Genomic DNA, 23,153 nt, shown 5'->3' on the forward strand with positions numbered 1-23,153 from the left:
ACCTTCCTCCTTGGATGGAATTGCCTTAACCTTCTTGACTGTGTTAATACATATCCATTCTAGTTTTATTTTTAATGGTCAGGTCGACGGGTGACGGAAAGAGCCTGAAATCGTGACATGACATGACTGATACGATATGTCGAATATTCATTGCCTTTGCAACTTTTCATTCAAGGCGAGCATATAGATCGAAGCCCATACGGTTGATTACAATCCAGCTTCAAATTGACAAGGTGTACATCATATTGAGTCCGCCGTGTATATGTCTAGAATACAACTATTGAAGTATGAAGTGAACCGACTGACCACGCATTATACATTGTCCATCTGTATTTGGGAAAAAATAAGCAAAAAACCGGCAATGTAGAATACATTCCAAAAGATTCGCCTTTTTTGTGCGCTGCAATCATACTCTTAAGGGCTGGGTGTTCCTTCGTCATAGCGAGGCCCGCCATCCTCACCGTCTCCATATGCTCCAGCGCCTGGGGTCGCGGCCGCACCACCCATGGCCGGCGTGGGTGCATCATACGGACGACCTGAGAGGCCGCCGGGGGTCGGTGCATTGAAGACCCCCGGTGTCGGGGCGCTGTCAGCCCAGGCACCAGGCGTAGGTGCGGAGGCCCCGGGGGTTGGTGCGGTATAGGCCCCTGGGGTGGGAGCAGAATAGGCCCCACCGGGAGTGGGAGCGTCGTAGCCGCGAGAATCTCTATTCCCGCTTCCAGCCGAGGAGTTTGCGGACCAGGCCGGCGTGCGGCCGCCGGCGTTGGCAGCTCCCCAAGCTGGCGTTCGTGAGCCTGCCGCGAATGCATCAAAGCCGCTCGATCCAGAGCCGGAGTCGTAGGGTGTTCGCGCGCCGGCGTTCCAGGCTGGCGTGCGGGAGCCAACGCCTCCGTATGCGGTCCGACTCCCATCGTAAGGGTTCGATGTGCGCGATCCGTCCATCTTCCATGCTGGGGTGCGAGAACCGCTGATGCCTGCCCAAGCGGGTGCTGAATACCAGTTAGCCTCAGACCTTTCCCACCATAAACGGTAGTAAATAAACACTTACTTCGAGCCGAGGATGCCCCACCCCACGCAGGCGTTCTGGATGAATCTGCCGCTGCCACAGGCGTACGTCCGCCTGCCCATCCGGATGGCGGCGCTGCGGAAGCACCATATGGCACACGCTGTCCACCCTTTCGAGACATATCCAGCGTTTGGCCGGTGACAGGATCCTTGACAATGAGAACGTCTTTGGGAATCGTCACCAGTTTATTCCTCGAGTGAAGCTCCACACGTGCTTGTACATCTGTCGAATCCTTCACAATACCGACCAGCCCCTTGTACGGCCCCTTACGCACTTGAACGGTCTTGCCAACCAACCGGTCACGGCCGAAACTTTTGGGAGGACCCATTGAAGCACCAGGAATGCCGTTTCTCATCAAAGCCGGATTCATCTTGGTGAGGTCGGGCCCGGTGGATCTGCCACCCTTCGCCGACACAGTGACAACATTGGTCGTACGGACCACAATGATACCTGAATTCTCTGCTTGTGCTTTGTTGTGCAAGAACAGGAACGAGCGGTAAATGTGAAGAATGACGCCGCTCCTCTGGTCTCCATACAATTCCCGCACAGTATCGCCGATTCGAATTTCAGCACCATTGCGATCGGTGGCCACCGCATCCCGACGCGGCGTAATCTTGTTTGCGACTTGTGACGGAAGAACAGTGCGAATAGACCCGTTCTGGTCTAGGACCCTCAACGACTCACGATCGACCTTGACAACGCAAGCAACAGTGGAGGCACTGGGACAAGATCAGCGAACAAAGAACATACTAACCCAGCAAGAGAGAACTTACTCTAGTTGAACGAGGTCATGCACATCAAACATGCCCAACTTCCCATCGACACCAGTCTCGGCAGAGAGCCTGAGATCCTTGCTGAAGACGGTAATTTCCTGCATGCTCATATCACTGAGTAGCGTCACAGTATCGTCTTTGACCTGTACCACCATACCCAGCTCATCCTGATATCGACTGCCGCCAATGACCTTGACATGGTCACCTTCCCTGAAGCGCTTGCGAAGAGATTTGACTGGAGCTTCAATCATCTGCCCGGCCAAATCACCTTCAGTTACCTGCAAGGTAACGATGTCTCCGCGGGTCGAAGTGGTGCGACCGACCAAGCCCTGCTGCTCGCCTCGGAACACCTCGACTGGGTCACCTGGAAGATATGATTCCTCGGCCGTCGAGTTTTTGAGCGTCTCCGCAAGCGATGCAAGGTCCAAGTTCGAGGTACCGTCATCAGAGCCTCGAGCGAACATAGTAACCTCCTCGAGACGGGGGTTGACGTTCTTTGTGATAAGATGCTGTACCTTCATGTCCTTGATCAAGAAACCGTCGATGTATGTCTCACCGAGGTAGCTCCACGACTTTCCGCCCAAGCCAGACGTAGCTGACAAGTACTTTCCATGTCTTTTCTTCGCTTCAGCCTCGCTGAACAGTCGCTGAGGAGGCCGAGGCCCTCCTGAAGCCATGCCTGGGCGCTTTCTCTTGATGTCGACTACAGGGGCTCCACTGTCCTCATTCAAGCCATAATCTAACCGTGGGACCAAGCGCACTGTAACCTCCAAGCCGTTTGTGTCCACTTCTTCAATTTGCGCCAGATCACCCTGGTACTTGCCGCGCTTGATGCGAACCCATCCGCCAGGGTTGAGCTCCTCGGATTTCTGAACTCGAAGTAAATCGGGCATCTCTCGGACGGGAACCAGGATCATCTTTGTCCGCGGATAGACGTTTGACATATCTTCCAGCGCCTCCATCACATCAGCCTGTCTGCGCGCTTCGACGTAGATGTAACCGCTCATGGCACCCCCACGCTCAAAGGCGGAAATGATCTTGATGGGTTTCCGAGAGCCGGGCGGCCGCTCTTCGATCCGCTTTTGAATCGCAAATACCACTTCACGCTCCTTGCCGGCTTTGCAACGGACACCCCAGATACTGGGATCATCAACACTGGGAAGAAGCAACCGCTTCGGCACGACAACGGCATCGGTAGCGGCGGCGCGGTTTCGGCCATAACGTTCTTTGAGCAACTGCGCCTGCTTCTCAGCATCCATACTTGCCTCGAGCTCACGCTGGCGATCTAGTTGTCGGTGCCGGCGGTCGTCTGTCTCCGCGCCAGCGGGGAGCGCATCCAGATCGTCCGGGTGCATCTCTGCGCCAAACTCCATCTCATCCTCCTCGTCTTCAGCTTCGTCTTCTTCTTCATCGACACCGGCCTCCGTATCGATGAGAGCATGCACGCCGGCCAATCTCTTTCTTCGCTTTCTCGGACGGCCCTGATTGTAAGACAGCCAAAATTAGATCTGCCATCAGCTCAGTAAGGAAGCCACATCACTCACCGACGAGACGTCTTGCTCATCTTCGTCCTCATCTTCATCTTCCTCGTCCTCATCCTCCTCCTCTTCCTCGTCCTCGTCCTCATCATTTTCACCTTCTTCCTCGTCTTCTCCCTCACCTCTGTCACCGCCAGCGTCGGCCTCATCCGCACCGATGTCTTCCCTTACGTCGTCTTCACTCCCCTCTCGGTCGGCCCTCTCGGGCCTAACATCGGCATGGTCGTCCTCGTCTTCCTCGTCCTCGCCAATCCGGCCGCGACTCGTAGACTATCCCAAAGAGTGTAAGCGTTTGTACCGATCTCAGCCAACTGAGTTGATCTTTGTATACACGTACCTGTGGCTTGACATCCTCCTCATCAGACTCTTCCGCAGGCGCCGGATTAAAGTCGTCGTCCTCTTCGTCGGACCCAAAGTCCTCGTTCAGAAAATTCCGTGACATATTGTAGGTCGGGGCGTAGATGTTGTATAATGAGACGGATTTGGTATACTCGCTGGGATTTCACAGTGAACGTCAAGAGCCCGTGCGTTGATCTCTGAGAGGTTGGGATTCAAACACAAGTGCACCCCGATCCTTTCTAAAGGCGAAACGAGGCGATTCCGCTATCGAGCTCGAGGTAGCCCAAGGGTGCGAAAAGATTCAAAGAGCAAACAGTTGCGACGGGGGGTTGTCGACAGGTTAAAATAGACAGTAGCCTAGCTCGCAACCGGGAAAATAGAGCGTCCGATTGAAGTCCAAAGTACGAGAAGGACGACGATCGAAAGATCAGGGCGTCGAAGTTGGCCAGACAGTCGAGCGGCAACTTCTCCGTTCGTTCGCCGACTCCGCGACCGCGACGAATGGGGCTCCTGCCTTTCCGAGACGGAAAATCGGCCTGAAAGGTGAGAGAATGCGAAGTATACAGCTGCTCCCCAGAGTCTGATATTGCGAGCAGCTATTTTCGTGAATCGGCAGGGAAAGAGTTGGGTTGAGCTCCAAGGCGAGGGAACTTTCAGGTGGCAGCGCAATAAGCAAAGGGTGACTGCGCTTGTGGTTTGAATGCGCACCCCGAGGCCCCTCGGTCGGAACTCAGCAGCAAACTGAGCAACACAACCGCAGTCAATCGATACACATCAAATCTTCGAGTCTCGACTTCAAGATTTCTATATCTAAGCACTTATTTCTCCACATCGATGCTGGCATAATATATTGTATACCCCGATTTTTAAATTATCTCATCAGATCTTAGCTTGTCGTTGCAAAGGCTTTACCATCGAGCATACTTGAATACGAAGAGTTCATGAGTACTTCCTCAGGCATGATCTGGAAAGGTAGAATCAATTCATACTCCTATGGTACAAACACACCAAATGGGATCCGAATCAGGCGCAATGCGCAACTTGGAATCAGGAAAGTTAAAACAGAAGATGGATATCTATATACTCTGCAATCTCATATCCAAGCAAAAACTAGAGCTTCATGCCGAACATCTGGTGCACCCGCAAGCTCTGGCGCATGCTGAGGTCCAACATGATCTCCTCGCTTCCACCAGGGATAGCGTAGGCACGAACATCACGGTACAAGCGCTCAACCTTGCCACCCTGACCTCCGCGGCTGTAGCTGAGACCTCCGAAGATCTGACTTGCCTCACGGGCGCAGAATTCGAAAGTGGTAGTTGCTTGAGCCTTGAGACCAGCAATGGCACCACCCAGCTTGAGCATCGCTTCGGTTTCCTCCATGGACTGGCACTGATAAATGACGTTCTCAAGCCAGTTGTATGTTGCCTCAATCTGGCGAGCCATGTGCGCCAGCTTCATGCGAATGACAGGGTGGTCGATGAGCTTCTTGCCGAAGGTCCTACGCTTGTGGGCGTACTTCATAGCTTCTTCGTAGCAAACACGAGCGAACCGGACACACTGAATAACGATACCAATTCTCTCGTGGTTGAAGTTGGTCATGATAACTAGAATATAGTCAGTATTTGTGTTTGGGGGCACTTTAGAGGTAACAACTCACCCTTGAAGCCCTGGTTCTCTTTGCCGATCAGGTTCTCAACGGGCACCTTGACGTCCTCGAAGGTAACATAGGTGGTGCCACTGCTCCACACACCCTGGCAATCCATCCGTCTGGTGCTGACACCACCCGCCTCTCTCTCAATCAAGAGAACACTGATGCCATTCATGCCGGGCCCGCCGGTACGAACAGCAGTGGTGAAGTAGTCGGACCAAATACCATTGGTAATCCACTTCTTCTCACCGTTGACAATATAGTGCTTGCCATCAGGCGACAGCTTGGCTTCGCATGTCAAGTTGGCAACATCACTACCCGCATCGGGCTCGGTGATGGCGAGACAGATGCGCTTGTCACCAGCCAGAATGCCAGGCAGGATTCTATCAACCAGAGCCTGCTTGCCGAACTTGACCAGAGGCGGGCAACCAATACCGAAGCCGCCAATCAAGTTCCAAACCAGGCCACCACTGCCAGCGCGGGACAATTCGTCGGTGAGCAGCATCTCGTGGAAGAGATCCCAATTCTCAGGCGCAACCGACTGGACCCTGTTGCGGGTGTGTTTGACGGGGTACTTGGTTCCCAACAAACCAGCAAGGTATCCTCTCTCACCCATCTGCTTGTAAATGCTGTCAGGCACCTTCTTAGCCTCATCCCATTCGGTAACGTAGGGCTCAATTTCGGTCTCCACCCATTGCCTGACTTCTGCGCGTAGGGCTGCGTGAGTTTGGTTAAAGTAGGGCGAGTGGTACTGCAGTCATTCAGAAGATCAGCGGGACGTTTCAAAACCGCAGTAAGAAGGATACTTGAAAAGGGAACGTACACCTTGGTACCATGAAGGGTCCGCGAAGGGAATCAGTTCGCCGTAAGGCTCCAGGGGCTCGTCGGACTTCGCAGCAGCAACATCAACCGGCGCTGCAGCTTGAGGCCGGGGCGCCTCCTTCTTAGCAGGGGCAGGGGCAGGAGCAGTAGCCTTCTTAGAATCTAGAGAACCAATCTGCAGTTGACCCTTGTACTTCTTCAGGATCCCCTCGTTGTGGTATTTCCAAAACTGTTTCGAAGCATCCTTGCCCGCCACTCGCGTGAGAACTAGATGCGCACTGTCAGCGTCGGCGCGACTAATTTTCGACTCTAGCATGTGACAACGACGTACTCTTCTTTCCACCAGGGTGATCGTCCTGGAACTTGGTCAAGTCGTAGACATCCTCATCGATGATAACCCAGAGGTTGTCTGGCTTGTTATGCGACGCCACGTCGTCCTTGGAGAATGTTTTGGACATGATTGTCTATATAAACAGATGTTATGAGCAAAAACGAAAGTATAGATACAAGCCTAGTGTATATCTCTGCAACCCACGCAGTTAGAACAAAAAGCTACCTGGGGTATGGGGTAGAGTCTGGTCAAAAAAGTGAGGGACAGAGAAACAATCTGGGGTAAGAGACAAGAGAGGACTCGGGGATAGATATAGGCCTAGGAAATTCGGGACAACGAGCGGATCCCTCCACCTCGGAGTTCCAGGATATAATGAGGACGAGCAGTGATGATATGGCTGCGCTATCCAGCACGGCCAGTAAATGGCGTGAAAAATGTACAGGTAGTGGATATCCCTTTCGGAGGAACCGCCCAAAAGAGCCCACTGAACCCCGTTCTCAAGGCCTTAGTGCTTGTTATTGTCGGTAGATTTATTGATGACAAGAAGAACAGTAGCGACGCCTGCAGGGTGGTATTTGGCCATCTTTCACATGCAGAGAGCAGAACAGCAGCCATGGTGAGTGATGACTGGCTGGCTGCCATGCCCCCCAAAAATCAACCACAGCTTACACGCGAAACACCTCGGCCAGATGATGCTCTGCAGGGTCATCCGCCGGTGATTGTGTGTTCTGCTATTGGCCGTTGACCGTCCGCCTGCGTCATGGCGGCACGTGTGCTGATCGCCCGTATTAGGAATCTGCCGAGGTAGTAGCCTCCCACACATGATGTCGCCTTAGTCCAGATTGAGCAATCAGCGCGAACTCCCGTCTCAACAGACGACGGAGGTACTGTTCCGGTACTACCTTACTCCGTACATATAGGCTGTTCAGGAGCACCTCCCATGTGAATTCGCTCTAAGATTCTGATCGGCTCATTTTGATCAACTGGTTCGGAGACATGGGTCATGGATCAGGATGGCTTTCTTCAGCCGGTTCATATCACCAAGATTTCTCCGATGCGCTGGTTAAAATGCCCTATGCGTGTGGTTGGTTAATCTTCACACTTCGATGACAGTAACGATTCCTGGCTGCATATAAGCATCTGTTGCGATAGATAGTAAACAAGTCTCGAGTTACACCTTTCTTTTGATGGTTCCTCCACTTCTTAGGGCTCAGTGCTGAACGATCCAACAAGATCCTACATTGCGAAAGCATCACATACCATCAGATCTACAAAATGAATAGGCTAAGGCTTGACGTCTAAGTTGCGAAAGTAGTGAACTTGAAGCACGGGTGGTTCTCATTTCCCTCGCTGAAGTAGAAGCGACATCATCATTAATCTAGTAGTACAACCGCCGCTTAGATATGTATCACAATGCCAGCGTTTACTCTTCCAAGCCTTCAGACTCGTACTCGAACTCCTCCGGCACAGGGGCTTCCTCGCCACCTTCTTCATCCTCATCCACAGCGGTCAGGACACCAGCGGCGGCCGCTGCCCCTGCGGCTGCGGTGGCATCCGCACCCAGAGGCATCCGACCAGCATCGCGTTGGGGTGTCTGCAAGGCCGCGGCGCCAATGGCGGCTTGCAGCCGATCTTGAAGCGATTCTGCGGTGGCTGCGGGTTGTCTGACTTCTTTGCTTGCTTTCATCTCAATTGTTTCTCGAGGTTCTTCGGGGTTCTTGTCCAACACAACGACAACTCCTCCGGTAGGCTGTTGATGCAAGATTAGCAAATTTTCTGGAATGGATAGATGTGATTAAAACTTACCCGTTTTACCGGCTCGTACCGCGGGTCTGGGAATGTGAGGTACTTGAGCTGAGCAGGAAGAACCCTGGACATGTTTTCGAGTTCATATCCGACCTTCTCCCGCTCGGCCTTCTTCTTCGGACCTTCACCAGCGCCCTTCTCTCCTTCCTTGGCCTCTTCCTCGCCCTTCTCCACACCTTCGTCGGTCTCCATCTTCTCGGGGAGCTGATCCGACACTTTAGGTGTCGTAGGCGTCTGATCAACATCCATGCTCTCACGTCGTTGTTGTTTCTCACGACGTTGAGCGCGACGCTTCGCTTGAGCGGTCGTCGAAAGTACAGCGGTCTTGACTTTTTCAGGCGCCTCCTCAGCCTTCACCTGCTGCTMTGGAGGGTAGTCGAAAAGACTAGGTCTCGTGTTGCTATGGAACTTGAAGAAAGGAACTTCAAGCTTCTGATCCACGCCGATCACTGCAGTTGGTGTGAAGCTGAGCGACAAGAAGTGAGTGAGGGGGAACCAGTACCAATATTGAATGAAAACGGCCGCGCCAACGATTCCGGGCATGTTGAGGTTGCCTGTCTGTGTCTGCAGGCTGATAGTGCAGTTCCGACCACCGGCGTCGATGATGCCAAGAGCCACAGCGCAGCCGAACTTGGCCATAGCGTCTTCGTGCCTGTCCCCAATCATCTTCATCATTGCTTTACGAAGACTGCTGACACGGGGGTTCATAGCCTCGTTCTGCTGAACCAAAACCATGGCCAAGGCAATCAAGGCGCCCTGCCTGACAAAATCGGTGGAATCCTTCAGCATGGGCTCCAGAAGGTCGATCGCCTCGTCCAACCCGGTACCAGCGCACGAGATACCCAGCGCCATCGCCGCACCATATCTCACATGGGGATTATAAGATTCAGACAACAGCTCAACCATCCGAGGCACGCTCTGGTACTTTCTGAACAGGATGAAACCCAAACTGAGAACTGCCACACGACGAACGTCATCGTTGACATCACTCACGGCAACGTGCAGGAGCCTGCGGACGGCTTTGTTGCTGCCAGTACCGCAGTAAGCAAGAGCAATAGTCATGATGCCACCGTAACGGAGGGTCGGGTCAGGGTCGCCCAGGAGGCCGTTGATCAGCTCATCAGCGGCCTCTTGGCGGCCATACATGATCAAGGCCATACCCATGGCCAGACCACGAACAATCTTCTCGTGCTGCGTATCGTGAGCATACTGAATCATATCCTCAAGAGCTCTCATGTTTCCGGTTCCCAGCATGACCAAGCCCATAGCCAGACCAACGGCCTCACCATTGAGTGCTGAGTCAGTGTAGAGCACGTTCCGAAGATCCTCGTAAATGCCCTCATCACCAGTGGCCATGCCTGCAACACCCAGACCTAGCGCTCCACCGTGCTGAACAACCTCCTCCGTAGCCTTTTTGAAGTGATCCCGAATCATGTCAACAGCCATTCCACCATGGTTAGCATAGATCAGTCCAAAAGCGTAGAGTGATCCACCCTGGCTGTAAACTGAGCCCGACCCGCCAACACCAGCAATATGTTCCCTTGGGAGATAGGGTTGCAGCAGCTTTTGGCCTTGGCTCAGATTACCACGGTGAATGACACCCAGCGCGGCAGTAGCGGTGAACTTGGACCAGTTAACAGCCTTGCCCAGCCACTCCAGATTGTCTCGGAAGAACTTGTCATGTGTTGTGCCGGCATGCATGAAAGCATTGGAAAGAGTAACTGCTGTATGGAAGATGGAGTTCCGAGCCTCCAGACTATCGCGGACCTTGTTCAAGATGGCAATGTCGGCTTTGTTATTCCGGTAGAGGAACTCGAGATTGAGTTGAATAGATTTTATGCCGTCGAGAATCTCGAGTATATTTTTGAATGCTGTACGCGCTTCATCCGATAACTTCGCCTGGGCATCGTTCGATCCAAGAGACCTCGATTGCTCCAAGCTGGACTGGTCTTGCAGCAGAGGATCAGACTCCTTGGGCTCCTCTTGACTCTCCATCTTAGTACTGTCGGCTGGTTGTGCTTCGGGTACAAGTTCGGCAATTTCTTCGCGGACCTTCTTGAGGAATTCCTGAGTGCTATTGTCGTAAAGGTCAAAGGAGATCTGGTAGGCAACAGCAAGTGACCTGGCATCGCCCTTCTCCACCAACTGTCGAAGAATGACGGACGCCATGGAGTGCTCGTTCAGGAAGACAACACATTTAGCAATCGAGAAGTAGTCCGGAGCAGGAATTTCGTTTAGGAGCTCAAGAATGAGTTTCAGGATCTGACTCAATTGTTAGCGGAGGAAGGCCTGACGACCGCAAAAAGAGAAGTAGACATACTTCATTGCGAAAAGCCCGCTCCTGCACGATTCCCATGCAGATATCCAATACGTACTCCATGAGCTCTTCGCTTCGACGGGATCCACCGTGTTTCTTCTCATCCTCGCTTGCCCGGATAATAGTCCTGCGGAGCACGTCCAAATTCTTCGCTTCGATGGCAATTCCAATGACCTGACGATAACGTTTCTGGACGAAACATTGTTCGAACAAACGCTCGACGACTGCTTGCAGCTGGCCTTGAACTCCCCGTTTCAAAACCAAAGAAGTTTCATCATGCTTGACAGTCACGTCTTCGCCTCCCGGATGAGCGGCGTCCAAACCTGGCACCTCCTGCCGAGAAAGCAATGACTTTGACGGCAATGTGGACTGCGAGAATGGCGTGATAGGAGATGTTAGGCTGGCGGACGTGCTCGTGGCTCCTTCACCCGATGTCGGGAATGAATTGTTCAAGTTGGCAGACGGGTCGCCTGCGGCGGGTCTTTGAGCAGCGGACAAGGAGATAAACGTATCGACACATTTGGCTTGAGGAAAATTAGGTCAGTCGAAGGTTACATGAGTCGGAGCACTGCCAAAATTACCGATGATTGTCTCCTCGAACTCGCCACCGTTCTCCAACTTGAAGAGTTTCCCAGCTCCGAGAGCGAACACCATGCTTTCGTTGTATTCTTGAAGGTGATAGTAAACCTTCGCCGCAACTAAAGCGGCGAGCTCCCGCTCTGGGAACGACTCATCTTCGTATAACGCCTCTCTAAACGTCAAGAGTCGGTTAGCGAAAAGTAGTCTGGCAGGAAATTTTTTGAATCATGTGGTGGAGATTCGATTCTATGCATATAATAGATGGAATGACAAACATTTGAGGCACTGCATCAACAACTTCTGTCCAGAGGAGGTCGATTTGAGAATCGAGGGTCTTCAGAGCGAAGACTCTCAACTCCGGATCGGGTTCAGAGAGGAAGCCAACAAGACCGGCAGCCGAAGCAAGTCCGACCATCTTTGAAAGATATGTCTTGCTTCCAAGACCGGGTTTTCGTAGTTGATGGAAGGAGTCGGCTTTGCTATCGCGAGAGATGAGGCGATAGCTTCGAGATGGAGCTTCAGAACAAGGGAATCAGCTCAAATCTAGGGCAAAAGGATTCGGAAGAAGCAAATACCGAGTTATACAAAATTTACAGACAGGTAGTAAATCAAAAATAAACAGATATCGAGGTGCAGATGAGAGAAGGAAGCTGTGAGTTGATTAGCAAGCTTCCAGCAGCAGCCAGACACACGTCAACGGTTGAAGCTGACGAAAGGCGCCCGTGGATCCTGCAGAAACCCCTAGTATTGTCACGTGATTTTATGATGGAATAGTGAACAGGTGAACAGTCGGCAAAAGGAATAAAGGCCAAAATGTCAACATGACCACCTTCGCAAATGATCATTCTTTCCCTGCGTTATTTGGCGTTTTGTGGTGTAACATTCCCTTTTTTGCGTTTCCTTCTTTTGCTGGTTTGACATCCATCGAAGGCGATATTTCCCCCTTCTCTACTGAAGCCTAGATAAGTTGGGTTCTAAATACAACGCGCAGAGAGTGTAGTAGTGTACACCTGCAGATGATCATATTTTATCTTCTAAAATGTCAGCCATATTTCCTAAGAACGCGAAGCAGAATTTGTTATCGTTGCCTCTGAGAATGCCTACGTCTCAGCAAGACCCCCTTCTCTACATTGACCGCCAGACGAAACACATACAGCGCAGTTTACAGGTCTTGATTGACGCCCAGAGTGACGGTCTCCTAGCAGGCCTCGCAGGAACACCTCATACTGACTCCAACTCCAATCAAAGCTTCACCCCGACTGAACTTAGTCGCTCCAAGAGCCCGTCTACCATACCGGTCCGACAACCTGTCGCGAGGAAGATTGGGTTACGTGAAGCACGGGAAGGAATATTCAAATCGATCTATGATTTGCTGAAACTGAAAGAGGAGGAGCGCGAAATACTCAGCTTCCGACTTGATGAAAGAACAGATGCTCTGGAACAGATTGACACGTTTAGTACCAAACGAGCCGGCTTGAAGGAGGCCATATCAACAATCCATGATAATGAGGAGAGCTATCGTTCAAAGGAGCTGCTTGAGGAGAGCCATCAGCTTGAGACAGAGATTCAGGAGTTGGAAACCAGGCTACTGGAAATGAAAGCAAGGCATAAGCGTGTGACTCGAGAACTTGCACAAATGGAGGATGCCATGGAATCCAAATTGTCCTCTTACAAAGCTTCTCTGTCTCTTGTGGAATCGGACATCGAGAAATTTCTCAAAGACCCTCCTGTCAAGCCTGACTCGCTTACCAGCAGCCCTTCAACGTTCTACTCCCTGAATCCTAAGCGCCGCACTCTTGAGATGGCCCACGAACATTGGACAACAGAGCAAGTCGACTTACAGAAACAGCAACAGGAGGTAGATGCTGAGATCCAKGCTCTTGAAGAAGGCGGAGGGGTATGGAAGCAGGTAGTGGTGGAAGTCTCAGGCGTTGAAAAGCGACTCAGGGCGGCGATGCGCAGGTCGATCCAGACACAGTCGCAACTTCTCGAGCCAGAGGGATATTCGAAAGCTAATCCGGAAAATGATCAGGTTCAATCTATTATAGATGATTTGGAGCATACGACTAATCGCGTGGAGCAACACCTGAATCTTGCAGAGAGGAAGGATTGGAAGCTACTCACATGTTGCATTGGAGCGGAGCTCGAGGCCCTGCGTGAAGCACGAGAGATGCTTCTTGACGCTTTCGATGCATCTACAGAGGACAGATCGCCCGCCCCAGAAAGAGAAACCACAAATGCACGTCTTCCTGACGATAGAAACGATTCAATGACAGATCCTCTTGGGGTGGACAATCCCGAGCCTCCAGCTGATTTGCTCAGGGATGCGGAACACAGGTCTCCAGAAGCGAATTTCAGGTCGGATAACGAGGATGACGAACCCGATCCCGCTTGGCTACTCCCTGAAGTTTGAATACTTAGTCTGTTAAACATGTGTAATTCCATATTAGCATTTCTGTCGGAAATGGCATGAACTGTAGTATTGGTAGAGCTTTGCTGATGCTGGCTAGTAGAAATCATGGTATGCATAATATTAGCCTAATCAAGACATCAATTGTTCATTCAATCTATCATTTCTAATTAACTATCGGTATTCAAGATGCAGCTGATTGGGGTGCTGGACTAGAGATCGCGCTTAGCGAAGGTTTCCGACTTGGCCTCGGCCGTCCCAACATTTGTCACAACTATATATATCCACACTTCATTGACAAGCCAACGGCTACAGACTGCGACAACTTGTACCCATTAGCAAGGGCAGGAAGACAAAGTAAAAAAGGCCGGTGTCCATTGAGATGCAACTTCCTGCCCCGACTTACAGCTTCAACATCCCTTCGGTTCACGACGGGACTGAGTTAGAGTGCCGTCTCTATTTGCCTCTCGAGCTGCAGCAGTCGGATGGTGCTCGCAAGTGGCACAAACGAGGTGCGATAATAGCCCATCCATATGCGCCTCTTGGAGGATGCTATGATGACCCGGTTGTGGGCTTTATTGGCGGGGAGCTCCTCGGAGACGGTTTTGTTGTGGGCACCTTCAACTTCCGGTGAGTTTTTAGGATGTGCCGCGTCTTTTCCACGATGGGTTTCGCCGTCGCTGCTTCGAAGATATTTTATTGACACAGTGGATAGCGGAGCTGGTGAATCTGGAGGTCGAACTAGCTGGACAGCAAAACCTGAACTGGCGGACTATGTTTCCTTCTACGGATTTATGCTCCATTACCTGCATTCGTTGAAAGACGACCAGACCCGACAGGAGGACAGGGGCCTAGATCCGAGCCCTGCTCCACCAGCCGAATCAACTGGTGACTCTAGAAGCGCATGTCGGGATGTTCATCTCATTCTAGGAGGGTATTCCTACGGGTCGATGGTCGCTTCACATCTGCCAACAGTCGATGTGGTAGCAGGCTTGTTCTCAGAAGGCGATAGCGCTACATCATTTCACCAAGTACGCCAAGCTGCGAAGGAGCTCTCAACTCTGTCGATAAAGAGTGTTCGAGGCACAGACATGCCGTCGACATCAAGCAATTTCGCCTCCAGAGAATATAGCACGACTGTTGAGGATGTTACTCGGACAACAATTTCATACCTTCTCGTCTCGCCTCTTCTGCCGCCTGTCAACTTACTTCTCACATCTTTCTCGAAGCTCTCTTCGGGCTTGGCAGTAAAGACCCCTACACAGAGTAAACAGATTCTCTGCCCGAAGCCAGCCGACCAGCTCTGCTCATACAGAACACTGGCGATCTACGGGAATCAGGACACTTTCACTTCCTCCCATAAACTACGCAAATGGGCTAGTGATCTTTCTCAAGCGGCCCACAGTCAATTTCAGTCGGCCGAAATCGACGGCGCCGGCCACTTCTGGCGCGAGAAAGGTGTTGAATCCCGAGCAAGCGAAGCTCTGAGAAATTGGCTACATCACATTCCATGATTGTGCAAGCGAAGCTCACGGCTCGTACGATCGATAAGGAAACCTTTATGACCCTTTATACCAAGTTCCTACCTCGCACCGCGGTCAAATAAACTCAATGAGTCCTCAGTTTCAATTTTAATAATGTCGCCGCCAACAATAATTCTTCTGCTGTTGATATATACCAGATACAGGGCTCATTTTTCCACATAACACTCAGTCGGACATGGTGTGTTCAATTAGCCACGCATTGAGAATGCTTGTCCTCATCAAGAATGGACACAGCAGAATAGTGGCTGCGCAATGATGCTAGTCCGCCGCAAGCAAAGCGTCCACCTATAATTAGCTTACACGCTAAAGTGTGTTTTGGGTGGCCTAAAGGTACTTACTGTTTTAACCAAACAGGGCCAAGGAGTACTTCCGCGTGTTTGAAGCTTGCCTGAAAGGCCTCTTGCGATCCCACGTCAGCATAAGCACTAAATAACTCTCACAATCCATAGCGTCACCGTCCTAGACTCTTCTTTGGGTTCAACACACAGAATCAGCCGCTAAGGCTTGGAATTCATMACAGGTGCAAGAAAAAGCCTTTCAAAGTGACTGATCTGCATGACTCTATAACAGTTGACTTACCAAGCCTTGTCAAATGTTACCGATTTGGGTCGCCGACACCTGGAAAGGCCTAATGCAATTAAAGTGGGTTTCTATTGACCAAGATTATTGAGCAGCTGCACAACGCCTCTTTTTGAGCTTGGGACTTGACGGGTGAAGAGGGGAAGCACTCTAGGGAACCGGGTCCCTAAACGTCGAAAGTATATAAGACCGTATAACCCGCGCATTGAATGCGACGTGTTTCCTCATGGATCGCTTCTGACATTTTCACGCCGAGGAGTAACGGAGGAAATTTTTGCCTTTTTTCCGTGAACATGTTCGTTTCTGGTGAATTCATTTTGGTTTCCACCCTCTTTAGCCTTGCTTCGGCATCTCCCACTGCGGCTATATCAGCCTCTCAATGGCCTACGGATCTGAAAGTGAAACAGCTCGCCAATTTTGGACCTAGTTCCTGGATCGAAAATCTTGCCATCAGACACTCAGGCGAAGTCTTGGCCACCGAACTACTCAACCCGCGTATTTTGCAGATCGATCCCGATGGGAAATTGCAGCCGATAGTGATTCATAGCTGGGCCGAAGGTGCCAGTGCTGGCAAGTATGTCGGTGTCTTGGGAATCACAGAGACCAGACATGACGAGTTCTATGTGGCTGTGGCTGGTCAGTATGACGAGAATATGGTGTTGTTACCCAACTCGACCGACTACATATTCCGGGTCGATTTGAGTACTTTGGAGGTGTCCCCGACAGGAGAGGTGCTCTCAAATGCCACAGTGACGAAACTCACGGACCTCGAGGGCTCTCAGCTCGTGAACGGAGCCACGACGCTCAATGAAGACGCTATCTTGGTTGCCGATTGCTACAATGGATGGATCTATAAGATCGATGTCCGGACTGGTGCATATGATGTGATCATCGATGACCCACTGATGAAGAAGAACTACGCAGGTTCAGAAGGGAAAATCGGTGTCAATGGGATCAAGGTCTTCAGAGGATATCTTTACTGGACCAACACTGGTGCTAGTCTCTTGGCCAGAGTTAAGATCAACGAGGACGGGAAGCCATGCGGTGCATCCGAGATCGTTGCTTCAAATCTGACTGGGCCAGACGACTTCACTCTGGACGAAAACGGGGCAGCATATATTGCTCTGGGCCCCTTGAACGAACTCCGCGTTGCCTATCCTGGAGGCAGCAACAGGTCGGCAGCTGTGGGTGGGGTGACAGCAGCGAAGTTTGGACGCCAACATGGTGACCATCATCGACTGTACCTCAGTACTCATGGAGGTAGGTTTTTTCTACCAAATTCTAGTCCCGGTGAAGTTGACGCGAAGGGCTAATAATCTGAGCAGGATCGACCATACTGTCCAATAGCACGACAATTTACAATGGGACCATTTCGTATGTCGACATCCCTCAAACGGTATGGTGACTGCTAGGCGACGGTGGTCGTCAAGCTAGGAGGTTGTAAGATATAGGAAATTGTCTCTACTCAATAGATCTTTTCACTCAGTGGATACTGTTTAGACTTTAGATGCTAGATGAAGATTCCGGCCAAATTCTCCTGTGAATTCCATGGATATAAAGCCTGATGAGGTTCGAATTGTATATTGGCCTGTTGATAGTCCTGTCACATGCTTGTATTCCCAGACAGGAATTATCATGACTCAGGCATATATATAAAACTAAGGCCGGAGAAAAGACAGATGACGTCAGCGCCCAGCATAAAGATAACTGATCAAGAGAGAACAAAAGAGAATAGCTGATTAGATAGCGCAAGTACTGCGCCCCGCCTTACCCCAGTTCTCAGGATAATGAGCAGCATCAAAAGAGGGATGCACAGAGACAGGGAGTGCTGGAGCAGGCGTCATGTGGCGATGAGGGATGGGTCCCCGGAGACTCCACACCTGAGGCCCAACTCTGCCCGCGTGACGCCTGAATCGCTGCTGACAAGAAACCCCACACTGATTTCCTGGGGTTGCTATGCTGCAGACTACAGACTACCAAGGCAAGGGCATCTGCTTGCGGTACATTCACATTCATTAATGGATGATTCCATTCATTCTCGCTTCCATTCTCTATGCTTCTAGTTTCCAAGTGCTCTCCTTGACGTATAAAGTGGGGACTGCAGAAGATTGTCTGGCATCCTTCTTGCCTATCTTCATGCTTTGTTCTGGTCAACTTCTTTGCTCCTCCCATATTCGCCAAATGGATGGCTGTCCCTCAACGTGACGCCTACTACCATGTCGCTTTTCATGACTCGCCCCTTGTGCAACCTAAATGTCACGGCGGAGGTAAATCCCGGAGTCAGCTCAATGTCTCATCAACCCCGACACGGCAGCGCCATATTCTATCGAAATCGATTTCCATCCCCTCGTTACCGTCGGTGGTGCGGAGCTCGCTGTCATGGGCTGGGGATACCCTAAATGCGTATCGCGATGGAGCCTCAAGAGAGCAAAGGAAGGCTCTCACAGATATTGAGGATCGCAAGCAGATTTTGTACCTCAGAATGCGTAATGTTAGTCGCCAGCCTTCCTCTTTCCATTGCTGCTGTCGGTCCTTAGCTAAATCACATTCATGGGTCTAGGCAGTCTCGTACGAGGAGTGGAGGAATTGCGCCTGCGAACTGGACGAGTTAGAGGACAATAATACCTGGAAACAGACGTTCGAATGTCCCGAATACGACCCTCGCCTTGTGCAAGAGCGCCTCAGGCAGCTGGAAGAAGCCCGCATCAGTTGTGACGTGAGCCGGATGCTTTTCCTGATTCGCACTTCGCTGAGTCGCGATCTGGGGAATATGAGCAATGTTGCGCTATACAGACATTCTCATGTTGGTACGAAAGACTTGATCGACCGGTACATCACGACGGCGCTCGACACGATATCAATGTTGGTGGAACTTGCTGGAAAGAAGTGTGACACGTTGGAATTGAGGTATATGCTCGATCAACTCCTCGCTGCGCGACAGGCGTTTGGTCGAAGTGCTCTTCTATTCTCCGGAGGAGCCACGTTCGGAATGAACCATATCGGGGTACTCAAAGCTCTGTGGGAAGCAAAACTGCTCCCCCGTATTATTTCCGGCGCCTCAGCAGGCAGTATTGTCTGTGCCGTTTTCTGCACACGCACGGACGATGAGTTACCAGCGCTTTTGGATACTTATGCTTACGGAGATTTCGCCGTCTTTGACGAGGAAGGAAAGGAGGAGAATATCTTACAGAAGACAGCGCGGTTTCTGAAATACGGCTCCTTTTTGGACATTTCACATCTTGCTAGAGTCATGCGAAACTGGCTTGGCGACATTACGTTTCAGGAAGCATACAACAGGACCAGGAGGATACTGAACATTTGTGTCTCCAGTGCCGGAGTGTACGAACTTCCAAGATTGTTGAACTACATTACCGCACCCAACGTGATGATTTGGTCTGCTGTGTAAGTTTTTATTATTCTGATGCTCAACATATTCTCAATATCTTGCCCATGCTTGGTTCTGACTTCCTATAGAGCCGTTTCCTGTTCAGTGCCGCTGGTCTTCACGCCCTTTGTGCTGATGGCCAAGGATCCATTGACTGGAGAAGCGGTCCCTTGGACTGATTTTCACAAGGGGTACATTGATGGCTCAGTGGATGGAGATTTGCCCATGACCATGTTGTCTGAGATGTTCAACGTCAATCATTTCATCGTCTCGCAGGTGAATCCTCATGTGGTTCCTTTTCTTCCGAAGGATGAGGGGCCCAGCCATGGGCCAATGCAAACGTCATCCTCACCTGGCTGGCTTCACGCCGTGACACATCTAGCTAAGGACGAAATATTACACCGGATGACGGTCTTGTCGGATCTTGGTATCTTCCCCACGTCGCTCACGAAAGCTGCATCCATAATGAACCAGAAATACTACGGAGATATCAACATTTATCCAGAGATTCTCTACGCAAATTTTCCTCGAATCCTCAAGAACCCGACCACTGAATTCATGCTTCAGGCGTGTCTCAGCGGAGAACGCGCAACCTGGCCCAAACTCGGACGGATCAGGAATCACTGTGCTATAGAGCTCGCATTGGACACGGCTATCCAGCGGATGCGCGTGCGAGTTGCGTTCAGTCCTAGCCCGGTAGACTTGAGGAATCACGGGTTGAATGGCCATTCGATCGATTCTTTTGATAGTGGAGGGCGCGGACGCATGCTCAACCGGAGGAGCTCGTACGATCATGAAGTGGAGCGAATGGAGCGAATGCGCCCCAATTCGGGCCGTCGATCCACAGCGCAAGTGAGGCGGTCTCATAGCGTAGTTCTCGCCGAGCAGTCACATACCTTGAGTGTTATTCGTTCAGCCGGAGTTGGACAGGAGATTCAAGATCGAAGCGATGACGGCCCGAGGGACCTGACCGTTGACGGAACATATTGTATTGACTCCGGTTATTACGAAACGGATCTATCCTCTCCAGAGCGACCGATACTTCTCCGGGGCTCCTCATGGGGTTCGTCGGCGGGTGAGCAGCCAGGATCACGACATGGTCAGCAGAGCCCTGTTCGAACTCGGCCGTCCTTAACGTCAGCCGCGTCCGTGATGAGTCCCTCCGTAGGCGCATCACGTTGGCCATCATCTACGCACTCTGCCGACGATGCCAGCACCCGATTGTCGTTGTACTCAAAGACGATGTCACCTCCACGCAGCTTACTACAGATGACGCCTGCAGTTCATGGGGGCTCGATTGGGTCGTCAGCCCGTCACTCTTACAGCTGATGCACAATCAGGGTGGGCAATATAATAATGACACCATGGTTCATCTGGGGGGTATTGGGAACTCCGCTTAGAGGCGCTACAAGGGGTCGGTTTGTGAAGCACTCTATCCGACCTCTGTTTTCGAGCATTTGCCCAGCATGTGAGACCACGAGCAGCAGTCCATGTCTCACCATGTTGGCCTTGTATGGCTTTCATTCGCATGTGATGTTGCCTTGGGTTCTAGACCATCAATTTCGGAAGTTACACAGATGCCTGCAAAAGGCGTTTCTGGAGAAGGAGGCCTGATTAGACAGTACATACACGGCGCCCTTAGAAAAGGACTCGGAGTTGGTTTTCAGGTCATTTGACACGTTCACAGGTCATACCACAAGATTTGAAACGGCGTTCTTAAATGTTTGTGGGCGAGAGGAAGGGTTGATCCGTATTAGAGCAGACGATTAATAGATGTACCTCTTATACTATCCTATCCCATTTCATGGTTGCTTCGCATGTGTGTAATCGAAGGCAGCCCTTTGACAACCATAACCCCTCACGAGCTGACAACCAACTGACGAAATTAGTTGCATGCAGGACATGTATATTAATTCATTTAACGAGCAGAATCCTGCATAATTAGTGGGTTTCGTCCTCTCCAGCTAGTGCTGAGGAAGTCTCACTGGGCGCTTCGCTGCTGCACTGCAACCTCAGTGCTCCTAGTGGTGAACTAAATTTGGCACAATTATCCCGCAACCAACATGCGAAAGGAAACTAATTATGGTACTTGACTGCATAATGCAGACTAATTCAAGAATTTCCGCGGCGCCTTACATGGATAAGTTTCTAAGAATGGATATGTTAGTCTGCTACAATGCCTGTTAAGTGACGCTAATGTGTCGGGCGGCAATGGAGCGTCTTTGTTTGTTGCTAATGTTGGCAACTTGATCGACCGGACCGATGCAAGCTTAAGCTGTTTGTGGCTGTTTCAGAGACTCTGTGGATGATGAAACATAATTAGAAAAGCAGCAGCGTTAACTGGATATCCAGCATGGATAAGCTTATATACGCCCGTTGTCGTCCTGGTCGACAAGACTCTCGAGGCTTGTCCACAGACTCGCTCTGGTGGTGCTTGTGACTGAAGCCTGCCCTTGTCCTGCATTGCATAGATTGATGGTGGTCATCCGTCAAGATCATCTGTGCCTTATCCTTGTCTCTTGAGCCCTCGCGCTTGGACATTGCAGAGCAGCCTCGTTCCTCCAGACTGCTCCCCAGTTTGGGCTGCCTGTGCCACCTCTATATACTCCGATCCCTGCATCAGTACGGAGTACCCCCGTACCATGAGCCATCTCTCTGCTCCCACAGCAAAGCAGCATCGAACATAACCAAAATGGCCAACATCGTCACCCGCCCCCTCAGCATCTTCCGCAAAAACGACTCCTCCAAGCCCCAGTCACAGCTGCAATCACATTCACTACACACAAGATGGGGCGACGCAGCCATCTCCGCGCCAACAGACGGCTCCTGGACCCAATACGCTACCTCTACCCCTCACCAGTCTTCCTCCTCGACCCGCAGGAGCAAGAGCAAGAACAATAGCAAGAACAAGGGCATGGACAAGCCAGCCTACGAAGTAGAATACGTGCCTCGCACGCATCAACTCATCGAGTCAGGCCCAAGCTCAACCCTAACCCCAACCTCGACCTCCTTGTCACGGCGTCTCTCTATACGTCTGACACCTAGATCCAAGAGCTCCCGCTCGGACTGTGACACAACCGAACGCCAACCCCTCGTCGAGCGACGGACCCAGTTCGCCTACAGACCCATCCGCCAGGATTATCCCAGCGAAGTCGCCGAAAAGAGAGCAGCGGCGCCTCGAATCACCGTCAACAGCGTCGACGAGCGGTCTGCTTCTCCATCTCCCGCTTCGTCTCTGGAGCCGACGCCGTCGCCCTCGTCGTCGCGGTTCCGGTATATCCCTGCCTACCCGCGGTACGAGGAGGAATTCGCTCGCTCCCGCTTATCGCGCGCGTACTCGGTCTCCTCAGGAGGTAGTTTCCGCGCTGGAGATGATGAAAGCTGGGATGAGGGGTTCAACCATACCTGTGAGGGCGTGGACTCCGTCTCCGGTTCTCGGAGGAGTGGTTCGTCGGCGTCTGCGGCGAAGAAGCGTGTCTCGGCGAGACGCATGACCATGACTATGGTGCCTGATGCGGAGGAAATCTACGGATGATTTGGTTTCATTTTTGCTTTTGACTTGAATGCATTTGGCTCGTACTGGACTTTGAAGCGGCATATTTCAAGGCGTTGGTGGGTTGGCGTCGATTTTATAGTTCGGCAACTTCACGGTGTTAAGCAGAACCATGATAATGATAATGACATTTCTGACATTCAGTAACTGCTCCCTTATGCTCCTTAACTTATGCTACATCCTGAGTAGCTTGGTATAGATAGTTGGAAACCACCTCCCCCTTACTAAGGCAGTAGATAAAGATCAAAGCCTGAACCTGTACCCTAGGTACACTACACCCGCAGAGGTCAAGTAATTCAGTCTATATATTTTTTCCTGAAGCCACCTGGACTGACGATAATGATATGAGCATTACATGCATGCTTGCATACATGCTTAAGATTCTACGGAGAAAGGTACCCGAGGTGAGGGTCCTATCCTGACGTCAGATTGAACTCCATCACTATCTGCAGTCGACGTCAGA

General features: G+C 51.3%; 8 protein-coding genes across 8 annotated transcripts; 5 read left to right on the forward strand and 3 right to left on the reverse strand.

Annotated features, from left to right (window-relative positions):
• Positions 1 to 414: 414 nt before the first annotated feature.
• Positions 415 to 3,819, reverse strand: spt5 (transcription elongation factor spt5; the record flags this gene model as incomplete). The annotated part of the gene is made up of 5 exons (XM_043297043.1): positions 415 to 989; positions 1,049 to 1,785; positions 1,840 to 3,320; positions 3,384 to 3,647; positions 3,715 to 3,819. The coding sequence occupies 5 exons, from the start codon at positions 3,817 to 3,819 to the stop codon at positions 415 to 417; spliced, it is 3,162 nt and encodes a 1,053-aa protein (XP_043152978.1).
• Positions 3,820 to 4,826: 1,007 nt separating this feature from the next.
• Asppvi_000738 (putative acyl-CoA dehydrogenase) lies at positions 4,827 to 6,644 on the reverse strand (the record flags this gene model as incomplete). The annotated part of the gene is made up of 4 exons (XM_043297044.1): positions 4,827 to 5,320; positions 5,374 to 6,115; positions 6,188 to 6,453; positions 6,518 to 6,644. 4 exons carry the CDS (start codon positions 6,642 to 6,644, stop codon positions 4,827 to 4,829), a joined length of 1,629 nt encoding a protein of 542 aa, XP_043152979.1.
• Positions 6,645 to 7,940: 1,296 nt separating this feature from the next.
• Positions 7,941 to 11,634, reverse strand: Asppvi_000739 (proteasome regulatory particle base subunit RPN2; the record flags this gene model as incomplete). The annotated part of the gene is made up of 5 exons (XM_043297045.1): positions 7,941 to 8,267; positions 8,324 to 10,585; positions 10,644 to 11,164; positions 11,222 to 11,391; positions 11,495 to 11,634. 5 exons carry the CDS (start codon positions 11,632 to 11,634, stop codon positions 7,941 to 7,943), a joined length of 3,420 nt encoding a protein of 1,139 aa, XP_043152980.1.
• A 624-nt stretch (positions 11,635 to 12,258) lies between these two features.
• Positions 12,259 to 13,632, forward strand: Asppvi_000740 (uncharacterized protein; the record flags this gene model as incomplete). The annotated part of the gene is made up of 1 exon (XM_043297046.1): positions 12,259 to 13,632. One exon carries the CDS (start codon positions 12,259 to 12,261, stop codon positions 13,630 to 13,632), a length of 1,374 nt encoding a protein of 457 aa, XP_043152981.1.
• Positions 13,633 to 14,011: 379 nt separating this feature from the next.
• Positions 14,012 to 15,143, forward strand: Asppvi_000741 (uncharacterized protein; the record flags this gene model as incomplete). The annotated part of the gene is made up of 2 exons (XM_043297047.1): positions 14,012 to 14,259; positions 14,345 to 15,143. 2 exons carry the CDS (start codon positions 14,012 to 14,014, stop codon positions 15,141 to 15,143), a joined length of 1,047 nt encoding a protein of 348 aa, XP_043152982.1.
• Positions 15,144 to 15,961: 818 nt separating this feature from the next.
• On the forward strand, positions 15,962 to 17,065 carry Asppvi_000742 (uncharacterized protein; the record flags this gene model as incomplete). The annotated part of the gene is made up of 1 exon (XM_043297048.1): positions 15,962 to 17,065. The coding sequence occupies one exon, from the start codon at positions 15,962 to 15,964 to the stop codon at positions 17,063 to 17,065; it is 1,104 nt and encodes a 367-aa protein (XP_043152983.1).
• An 872-nt stretch (positions 17,066 to 17,937) lies between these two features.
• Asppvi_000743 (putative Patatin family phospholipase) lies at positions 17,938 to 20,466 on the forward strand (the record flags this gene model as incomplete). Its single annotated transcript, XM_043297049.1, has 3 exons — positions 17,938 to 18,243; positions 18,313 to 19,154; positions 19,227 to 20,466. 3 exons carry the CDS (start codon positions 17,938 to 17,940, stop codon positions 20,464 to 20,466), a joined length of 2,388 nt encoding a protein of 795 aa, XP_043152984.1.
• Positions 20,467 to 21,829: 1,363 nt separating this feature from the next.
• Positions 21,830 to 22,672, forward strand: Asppvi_000744 (uncharacterized protein; the record flags this gene model as incomplete). The annotated part of the gene is made up of 1 exon (XM_043297050.1): positions 21,830 to 22,672. The coding sequence occupies one exon, from the start codon at positions 21,830 to 21,832 to the stop codon at positions 22,670 to 22,672; it is 843 nt and encodes a 280-aa protein (XP_043152985.1).
• Between the last annotated feature and the right edge of the window lie 481 nt (positions 22,673 to 23,153).

Source organism: Aspergillus pseudoviridinutans, assembly GCF_018340605.1.
Source record: "Aspergillus pseudoviridinutans IFM 55266 DNA, scaffold_1, whole genome shotgun sequence".
NCBI classification, from domain to species: Eukaryota; Fungi; Ascomycota; class Eurotiomycetes; order Eurotiales; family Aspergillaceae; genus Aspergillus; species Aspergillus pseudoviridinutans.